This window comes from Festucalex cinctus, chromosome 19, assembly GCF_051991245.1.
Source record: "Festucalex cinctus isolate MCC-2025b chromosome 19, RoL_Fcin_1.0, whole genome shotgun sequence".
In the NCBI taxonomy this organism is placed as follows: domain Eukaryota; kingdom Metazoa; phylum Chordata; class Actinopteri; order Syngnathiformes; family Syngnathidae; genus Festucalex; species Festucalex cinctus.
The window spans coordinates 6,069,392-6,080,445 of record NC_135429.1 but is presented as its reverse complement, the minus strand read 5'-3'; the positions used below and the strand labels follow the sequence as shown (position 1 = coordinate 6,080,445).

At 39.5% G+C, this 11,054-nt stretch overlaps 1 protein-coding gene across 1 annotated transcript in view; it reads right to left on the bottom strand.

The window, feature by feature from the left end:
• Positions 1-11,054, bottom strand: part of rims3 (regulating synaptic membrane exocytosis 3) — a 28,100-nt gene that overhangs the window by 6,087 nt on the left and 10,959 nt on the right. The window contains exons 3-6 of the mRNA XM_077507584.1: positions 1,370-1,511; positions 1,161-1,273; positions 350-451; positions 138-277 (exon numbers count right to left, since the gene is read on the bottom strand). Coding sequence (XP_077363710.1) covers positions 138-277; positions 350-451; positions 1,161-1,273; positions 1,370-1,511 — 497 coding nt within the window. The remainder of the gene's footprint in view (positions 1-137; positions 278-349; positions 452-1,160; positions 1,274-1,369; positions 1,512-11,054) is intronic.

Genomic DNA, 11,054 nt, shown 5'->3' with positions numbered 1-11,054 from the left:
TCAGAGCACGTGAAGGCAGGATAATTTTTTTTTCTCCTCTCATGATACAATTTTATTCCTGTAAAAGTTATTGTATTTTATTTTCAACAGATGGGGAAACTAGCGAGAAAAAGAATCAAACCAAATGAGTCCGATACCTGGAGGACTTTTCCCTGAGGACTCTCATCGAACAACAGAGGCTGCTGGTAGCTGGGGTCAAGATTCTTCTTCACGACTTTGGTTTTCTTCTTCGCCAAGCACACTCCGTTCTCAAGGACGTACACCTTCACGTAAGTTGCTAAACACAAATACAATTGAATAACGCTGTAGTCGATTTTGGCACAGAGATCACCAAAGGCGGCCCCGGTACCCGGAATATTCTTGGAACCCGGTTTGGGGATCAAGCCTCTGGCCTGGTTGACCTCCACCTCCAGCTGACCTCCTCTGTCCACCATACCAACATGGACGTCCCCTGCAGAGGGAGACAGATTTTTCTACCATTTTTAGAATGCACACTTTGGAGTGGGCAATTGACACTTGTCACCACTAGAGGGAGGCATAGAACAATGTTTCCTAAGAAGTGTCCTTCCGGAGTCTTTCAGAGGTTTGCCGTTAACGAATCACATTTCATGCACGTTAACTTTACATACTTGTGCATTAAGTGGTACAAAGATTATCACCAGGGAGCTCCCCTCGAACCTTCTGCTTTATTTTTTCCCCTTGACACTTTTACTGCACGGGAATATCCCTGCACCTTTTTGGTCCATGCAGGAGACAAATTTTGAGCCCTGTGGGTTGCAGTAGTGTTTTTTACATTTAGACATCCCAATAAACTGCCAACATTCAACACATATCATTTTTACAATTTGGAAAATGGATGCTAATTCGTCAATTAAAGCCACAAGCACTCACAACTGACAACGAGGCACTCTGAAGCGGCCGTGCCACATCGCTGCGTGCACTCGTGGCTGACGAGGCACACCAGCGGACAATCCAAACGGAAGATACTCGCCAATATCGAGAACATCCTCCTTTCAATGTTATTAGTCCATAACAGTGTTGAACAAGAAGAAATAAAAGAATAAAATAAATAAAAACAAAAAGGAGGTGATTTCTGCACGCAGTAAGAGCAACTAGAGCAGAATGAGCAGTGACTGACATGCTGCTTCCACTTGGCTTACCCATGGGAGGCGTCGCTAATGTTTGCCGCCCTACGATCTGAGCGGGGCCTAAGCCGTCCAGGAAGTCGCTAAACTGGCTCTCGGGCCCGAGGCGTGTGGTAGGGAAGACGAACCTGAAGAAAAAAAACAACAACCAAAAAAACAGGAAGGGCTATTGAGTTGACACACTCGACACACGTGTGAAACAGTCGCACGAGACGGATGCTCACGTTCCGTCCGAGCTGTTGGAGTTGGTGCTGCCGTCGGTTGAGTCCTTGCTTCCCTGCCGCGTCACCCGGTTCCTCATCTCCACGGCGATGCCCGTCTCCGTGCTCCGTCGGATGGTGCTGCGAAGCTTCTTGGTCCCGCCGTCTAGTGTGAAATGGGGAAAAAAGGTCAAAGGTCACACCTACTTGCACTAACCCTACACCGCGAACCCCCCACATTCTATAAAGTTGTGCTACTTCAATATAGTTTCACTTCCTCTGTTTATGTGTCACTTTTACAGCTAACCTCAATTGGGAGTGACAAATAAACAGTTTGGTACTCATTCATAAGTGACAATGTTTACTTCAATCAGCCCTGTGACTTCCTCCAACCCGGCTTCTACGTAAAACAATATGAAATCATTCCGAAAACAAGCAACCTCGAATTCCAAATGACTTGTGTTTGACGCCATATTGTCAGTTTAAACAGCTACATGGAAATCGGTGTTTTCCCTTCTTTGGAAAAAAATCTCCACGTTCCCAAAAATCTGATATATTAATTACATCGATAAGTCATCAAGCCTTAGACAAAACTATATCGCTATAATCCAATCAGCGTGATCCGGAAGTGTGGCATGACACAGAGCTGCCCGCTCATCATGCTAATCACGAGTCTGCTGCATTTACACTTTCCAAAAGGGTGTTAGGGATACATTAGAAGCTGCGTCTAGGAGTCGCATTATACATACTGCAGATCTAATAAAAATATTCAAATAGCCTTGCTGTCCTTTCCAATTCTGGAACACTGCGGTCCATTTTTAACTGCGCTGACAAGAAGTCAGAAATCAGTAATGAGAAAGAAAGAAAACGAATAATTGGGTGGTCCGGTGATAAGATGAACGTTTCGGCTTCAGAGCCTTACGGGAGCTTGAGCTCGAACATCAGAAGAAGCTTCCGGGGCATCATCCCCTGTGATGACACACTATCTGAAAAGAGCTGAAGATAGGACATGAAGCCCTGTGAACTCGTGCAGCATCAGCTCAAAATCCCTGCGATCTTTGCCCCTCTATCCTTAATGCGACCACTTCCGAGGCTTTTAAAGCTTACTCCTACAAACGTTACATTTTTTAAATATATGATAGATTTTCATTGGATTGTGACTTTTTTTTTTAGACTGTGCTGGGGTCCGCTGCAATTGCCACCATCACCACAAAACTAAAGCATTACAAAGATGGAAGCTACTTCATATGCGCACAAATGCAAATTAGGTATCTTTCGAAACGAATGTGACACCACGCATAGAACTTTTTTTCTTTCTTTTTTTTTTAATCCTGCAGGTAGGATTTAAAACCTTGAAAATCTCTACTCACAGACATGACAATGGTTGTTAAACACAAAGCATCAGCACACTTCCTTTTGTTCCGTGCAGCTCATTATAACTGCGGTTGTGGTGGCAATAGTAACTGGCACAGCTTCCTCCCCCTCACTCTATAAGAGCCCACAGAACTGGATGGTATGGAAAGCTGTTTGGGCATTTATTCCATATCCGTATCCTTGATAACCCAGTACGCTCTTTGTTCTCACTACTAGGACAACTTTGGCATACTATTTGGGCAGCTAAATGATACTAGTTGGGCAAAACTGTAAACAAGTTAACAAGTACCACTTGGGACAAAATCCAGTTCTACTAGCTAACATCTAGCACTTCACAAGTGCAACTAGTGCTACTTGTGACATCATCAAATTCTTCTTTCAGTGTTGTCCAAACATTTTCATTTGAGAGCCACATACAGAAAATCAGTAGGAAGCAATGGCCACATAGTGTTATGAAGAGAAATTGTGTTTAGTCCTAAAAATTTAGAAAAAATTTGAAAAATGCTACAGTGTTTAAACCAATTTACTTGTAATATGACAGTAGGGTTATTATAGTTTTGGAATTTTTCATTTGAGTTAGTTTTCATTAGTTTTCATGGTGGTTCTGTTAGTTTTTATTAGTTTAGGTCTTTAAAATGCTTAGTTTTAGTTTAGTTTGGTAGTTTCAGTATTAGTATTAGTTTTTTTTAATGTGTATTACTTGTACACAATATTTAAAAAAACAACATGGGAACAACGTTATCTGAAGGTGCTTTTCGATTGGCTGTGTGACATACTTTCAAACGTCATTATTCCGCTTCATATCAAAATAAATCTACTAAAAATCACATTTAAAATCATCCCCAAAGGCTCATGCATTAAATTAATTACCAAAGACTAAAACGATGGACATGTTTGCTATAAATTATAGTTAGTTTTAGTTAGTTTTGTAAACATAAAATGTAGTTTCAGTTAGTTTTCGTTTTTTAAAAAAGTATTTTCGTTTTTATTTTATTTCGGTAACAATATTGTTTTTTTTTATTTTAGTTTTTCCATTAGTTTTAGTTAACTAAAATAACCTTTAATGTCACCTGTTTTTCGATACACTCCCTTCTTACGTTGACCATCTCCAAACATATTTGTTTTGTTTATTTTATTTGAACTGAGTACCACAGGAAACAAATGTTACTAATTAGAGACAAAGATGAAACATGAATTGCTTCTACTTCAAACTTAAGTACTCAGGTAATGTACTAGACTGAATTAGTGTGCCCTCGTCAACTACTAGTGCGTTGAGTTGTCTTTTATTGAGGACAAACAAGGTACATGGAACTAAAGCTGGATATATATAAGAGCTTTCGATCGAGTCCCCCTGCCATAGGAAGACTTTTAACAAGAGCTTTGCTCCTTGTTGCTAGTTAAAACACACTCTCAGGTCCAGCCATCGCACTTCATTAGCCCTGAGCAACTCCAAGCTTATTAAGCACCCCTCACCATGCCGGCCCCTATCGCCATGACAACAGCACCCCCGGAACAGTCACCAAGGGCAAACAACGCCGCGTGATGCGGTTGGAATGATTTTTGTGAGACTTTCATGTGAGGACGATGACGGCAAACTTGAGGCGCTCGTCTACGCTGCTGTGACAACTCTGATGGGGACGCAGGCGATGCCACCTGAGACAGCTGGCGCCATGGCGACGAGCTCTTACCTGTTATTCAAAAATAAATAAATAAATAAATAAAAATAATGGACCTAAACATTTTGTCCACTAAATTGAGTTTACTATGATGACGAAGCTTTTTTTTTTTTTTTGCTGTTCCCAGCATTCTTTGATCCATCAAGTAGTGACTCCTTCAACTTGATGGTCGCACTATTTACTCATTTGTCCGCGTGGCCCTCCCCTCATGTCAAAACAATCCCTGTTAAGGAGCAGTGATGCTTCCTTCCTCTTTAATCCCCTCCTCTTCCACCTCCTCTTCCTCTGCGCGCTCCCCCTTTTCCATTGCCATGGCAACACTGTCTGCATTGCACCAAGAGCCCCGGTCAGCCTTTCCCCTTTTCGAGTGCCTTTTCCTGGCCTTCGATTGTTGCTTTAAATTCTTATTATCTTATTTGGGTGTTTAAGATCTACCTTCTAGTGAAAACTTTTCGGTCCCATATGGAAATCAAGCTTGTACTAGTACACTGGTTGTCCTCACTAGTAAGAAAATTCAGCACACGAGTAGAACGACTAATCCGCACTGTTTTTGTACATTTGTTAAGTATATCCATCCATCCATCCATTTTCTCACAAGGGGTCCCAGCTGGCTCCGGGCAGTAGGCGGGTACACCCTGAACTGGTTGCCGGCCAATTACAGTTGTTAAGTATAGTTCAGTATTTAATTTAAGTGCAATACATTTACATGAACTCTTTTTGAACTGTTTATCAATAAATAGTGTTGTGTACTGAGAGGTAGGATCCCAAACGCAGACACAAATAAGATTGTATCTATTTATTCACATTGAGAGGCAGAAACTCAGAGACGATGTACAGAGGACAGTTGGACTGCACCCACAGACAGTGAATCGTAAAGGACTAAAGAACGACATCACATAGGTCCAGACATCACTTAAGGATTAACGGTTGACATCACGAACATCACGTTTTGTAAACAGACACTTGTTACATCAGTATCTAAACAGACACATAACAGGTCATGAACTCTGGCGCATGAGACCCAGGCCATGACAATTATTTGCATATACATTATATTATATTATATTATATTATATTATATTATATTATATTATATTATATTATATTATATTATATTATATTATATTATAGATTAATCTCTATATTCATGGAAGGCAGGACTTTTTGCATTAGCCTCGGTTTCTTGAGGCCCACTCTGCCCCTCTGTCATATTGGTGTTCCACAGGGTTCGATTTCGGGGCCTCTGCTGTTTTCATTGTATTTGCTGCCCAGTTGTCCTACTAGCATCCATAAGTGGCATAGAGTAGTAGACTATTTTTGTTCTATTAATGCTCTTAATAGTATGCATTACTCGTGAGTAAATAAGTACTCAAGATATCCTTGATATTCTAGTTAGTGCTGTCAAAGTTAAAGTGTTAACTCATCGATTAATCACAAAAAATTACTCCATTAATCATGTATTAATGCTGATTAATTACACTACTAATTTTATTTTCTTCTCATAACATTAAATGCAGAAAGAATTAACACTTCACAGGCGGTCTCCAAAAATGTTGATAAAATGTTGCTCAAAAGGCTTTTTAAGCAATTAATCGTGATTAATCAAAATTCTGAGATGTGATTAATCTGATTAAAAAAATTGATTGTTGACAGCTCTAATTTTAGAAGGCTTTTTGTCTTCACAGGTTTTGCTATAATATAAGCAGGGAAGCACAGAGACAAGGCAGGACTGCTCTCATAAAAGAATAGTTTAATTTCAAAAGAACAAAGGACAACCAAGGTTCAAGGAGTCAAAAAAATAAAAATAAAAAATGCAAAGTAAAAAGTAAATACTAGGCTAAGACTCAACATGTCATGATTTAACTTGGGTATGACTGACAAGGACCGAGACGGCAAACATAACGAATCGACAGAGAGAGAGTAACCTGGGAATTAAATACACAACACAAGTGGCTGAGGGACCTGATTGGAAGGAACAAGGGAGCGGGTTGACGAGCACAGGTGGACCAAACGAAACATGAACCACCAGATGTGAATAATCTAAGCAACAAAAACACAGATCGTTCTACAAGTACGCTGAATTGTCTTACTTGTCATATCTGCATGCTCTTCTTTCACTCCAAACTAAACAAAGAAGCATTGTTTTTCTTTCCCCTCCACACTTGAGCTCACTTTTTATTCCGAGGCCAAAACAAATAAGCACGCGCTGTAATTAGTGTGAGCCTGACATAAATCCAACTGCTAAAAAACATTACATAAGCTAGTCGAGGAGAGGCCGTTTAATTGTCTACTGATATGAGGAATAACTCTTCCCCAGCAGACGTGCAAGATTGCAGAAAGCACGCGGCATCTAATTCAAACAAAATGTTGTGCACATAAAAGGTATGAAGTCAAAACAATCCAGATATTAGATAAAGTTCAAGTCACGTGCTGGAAGCAAACTCATCGATTCATTTGCAGAGAATGGCGCATCAACAAAGGTACTGACTCCATGCGCGTATTTTGTGTGTGCGTGCGTGTATCATTAAAGCCGCTTTGACATTTGGAGAGAACACTGATGAAGCCTTTCTCATTATGAGCTGTAATATAGAATGCTGTTTTTAGCCTCCCTGCGCCGACATGCCTATTGGATGCGCCGGTGACGGCAGCGAGCCGCCGCGCGTAGCAACAGTAACCAAGCACGGGTGTCTGCGATGAAAGATTTTGTTGTGGCGTCTTCACTGTTGGGCCTCTGCTAAATTTGGAGCCAAAAAAAAGGAAAGCTTCAAAAAGGTAGAGGGTAAAAATAGAGATTATTTATAGTTCAATCGGTGTCAGTTACATAAGAAGGATAAAAATTGGGTCTGGTCGTAATGCATTAATTTCCATCGAGCCATCTTTTATTTTTTATTTTATTTTATTTTTTTTACAGCTGCTTTGGGTCATGGCTTTAAGACTTCTTACATTCACTCCCTACGTTAGAAAACAGATACATGTACTTTCTACTTCTTTGTCAAAATAGGATTATTACGTTGTCAAGCTATAGGCAAATCCATTTCTTGATCGCTTACTCCTCACAAGGGTCGCGGGGGGTGCTGGCGCCTATCTCAGCTGGCTCTGGGCAGTAGGCGTGGGACATGTATTTATATTGGTATTGTTTTACATACGTACAGGAGGAAGGTCAACCTGTTTGAGAATTAGAATTGACTTTATTACACAATACTTTGTGAGCTTTTTTTATTTTTTTATTTTACAATCGACAAATAGTCCTTATTAAAAAACTAAAACTAACACTATAACTAATAAAACAAAAGTTTTCCAAGAAACAAAACGTTAAAGAAACTTGCTCTAAAAACAGAATAAAACGGAATATATATATATATATATATATAATTTTATTTTATTTTATTTCAATGAAATAAAAACTAACTGCTGTATAATGAAAAATCCAAAACTATTATAATGCTGTATACTTGCCAGATTTACACTATAACAAATGGAAAAAAAAAAACAACAACTTTTACTAAAGAAGGTATGTTGTATTTACTTATAAATGTTGTGCATAAACTTTGCCCAAGTGCTTTCCTGAAATTTGACTAATAAATGATCAGGAATAAGCAATTTCATGACAAATCAATCTCAGTTCTTAAAACGTATCGGCATCTATATCGGTGATAACTAACGAGCACACTGTCAATTGTGCAGAAAAGTTTTTTTCATTGTGCCAAGTCAGCAAAATGGTAAATGAATGTACAGTAATTATTTTTTATATTTTATGCTTTAGCACATTTTAGACTATACTTTTTTTTTTAACCTTTACTTATGTTGTTGTGACCTTTGAATTGTCCCATCAGTAAAGGAGGTGAAGCAGGACGTCTACTTTTACCAAAGTTTTTTTTTTTTTTTACACACATAAATACGTACTTTTGCAAACCTAATCAAGAAATAATTCAAAAAAAAATCTCCTGTGTTGTATTTGTGTGAGCTCTCAATGTGTGCATGAATCCCATTAGCATCTCATGGTAGCACAACATCGACCAATAAGAAGTCATTAGCCTTTTGCCAAGCAGACTTGTGCATGGGAAATGATTTGTACTAATCTGAAACATTCATGTACTGCCGGATGTCTGCCGGTCAGTTAATATGCTGTGCCGGCTTCGGTCTAATGTCGATTAATTACATGAGGAAAAAGGGCAATCTAATTCTCAAGTAATTTCCCCTGGAATATGCAACTTTATGGGAAGTGGATGAGAGGAAACAGATCTAACAAATATGGATTATGAACAATATTCAACTATACTGATATTAGATGGATCTTCTGATTTTATTTGACAATTTAACCCCTTCAAATGCACTTGATAAAAAAAAAAAAAAAAAGCAAACGACGCAAAAAGGTGAATAGAAAAATTAGCATGACTATTTCAGCATGTTGCAGATTTCGGGCTTAAGAGCAAAATGTCATTTGGGCTTTGAGAGGGAAACCTGTGGCGAGCGTCCTGTGGCGCAGCAGCCGTCTGCCGGCGCCATAAAACAGATTTAGAAATAAGCTTGCCTGTGTGTTTACATTGGCTGAGAGGAGAGAAGTGTGTGTGTGTTGGTCCAATGCGCCAAATGTTCACATCATATCATTTTTTTTTTTTTTTTTTTTTTACACACGCATGCACAAACACACACCATACTCCTGAGACCTCAAACACACAAACATAATTACTGTAATCCGGAGCAATTTCCTGTATTGTTGATGTGTTTATTTGAAAGTTGCACCGCACTGCTACTTGACCACCTTTGATTGAAAATAATGATAGTATGTCAGCTGCATTATACCGTACGAGAGACTCCCTCTGACCAAGCTGTGATTGCATTTGTGATGATATGCTATGATATTTTCTGCAAGGGCCAGCAAGCTTCAGGTTCTTTGCTTTGTTGCAAAACACCAAGTGGTGTAATGTTTAATCATCACAAAGTGCGCGTTCACACGAAAGCAACACTATCAGTCCACATTCACTATAACAGCCTACGCTAAGGTGAATTAAATAAAATACAGCTTACCAAATAATACATTGACATGCAAATAGCCTTGGGAGACTTTTACTTTGAAGTTGGCGCAGGTCGTGGTGTGATGGCTCGCTTAACTTCCCTTTTAGACGTTTAGAATTGTCTTTTATCGTTGTTTTGTTTGACATTAAAGTTGCAACCAACCAAGTTGCCATCCCGAACTCATTCAATCAAGGACTGGACTGACACAAATAATCAGCCCTCGCATTTTGACTTAGGCCCACCGGCCCAGCCTGATTCCTGACCATCCTTGGCTACCACATAGCAGATGTTTATTGGTTCAGTTTGATCTCTATATTATAAATGGATGAATGGGCTGCTCCTTCAAAATCGTGGGCCAGTCTCTCATGATAAAATGGAGTAAAATAACAATTGAATAGCACCACCGGGCATGTGCCCTGCACGCCAGATGGCCAGTCCAGCTCTAAGAAACTGCAAATTAATGATGCCGTCATTGTATGATACGGCAGACGTCTCCGACGTACTGTAAGTGGCTACTGGCTAGCAGCTAGCTGTTAGCATGAGCAACGAGTGCCTGGCTGGTAGCTGTAAATGAGTTTGACAGCTGATAGCTGGCTTACATTATTCTGGAATTCACTCTCCATGTTTAAAGGAAGGGAATGTGCCATAAATTACACGTTGAGGTCTTTTCATTATTTAAAAAAAAAAAAAAAAGATGAATAGAACTTCATTCGCACTTCAAAATGTTTGCTTTGTTCTTGTTTACTGCAAAACTGATCTTTATGTACAGCACTTTGTATACAGCAACGCCTGTTCTTAAAGCGCTTTATAAATAAAGTTGAGTTGAGTTGAGTAATATTTTAGGAACACAAGTTCAAACCATTAATACCTTGTTATTTTACACATGGACCATGTATAAAATATGAACGTTTCTGCCTCATATTGCACTTAAAGTTGTGTTCCTAAATCCTAAACGGCTATATTAGATATTTTGAATGGATTTTTTTTAAATGGGAAAAAGTGTTTTGCAAAATAAATGAAGACAATGTACTGTTTATCTTTTTTTATTTTATTTTACGATCGGAAAAACAATCCAATCCGTGACTCAAATCTGTGAAGCGGTCCATGACTTTTGTGATCCGTTGCACCACGATTCAGGAGGCATAGATATTGTTAGCCATGGCTGCTTGAAATGTTTTGTAGCCTCTGAATAGCAGCAGTGGGGAGTAGGAAGCTTTTAAAAGTAGCGAGAAAGGTCTCAGTCGGCATTTATCGAGAGAGCCCCGTGACTCAAAAGTGGGATAATGGCGCGGCAACCTTGTATTCAAGGCAACTCTAAAAGAAAGTCCAGGGATCTAAATGGCTTTCACCTGGAGCTGTGTAGTGACCCAACAGAGACCTTTTTGTGAAATATTTCCAGTAAAATTTCAAGTGCTACCAAAGGCTTGAGTCATCTTAATTAGAGCGATTTTCTTTGGGGGGAGATTTTCCCTAAAAAAAAAAAAAGGGGGGGATCATTGTGAGGTTTGAAGCGCTGCTGCCAAACTCTGATGACTCAGAAGGAGCTTAGAAGTAGGGCACTGTGGGCCAGCCCACCCCCTCCCCCTGCCCCCACAGTCCCCAAATGAAAACAGCCTGAGTGTAATCAGCGGTCTTAGATACCA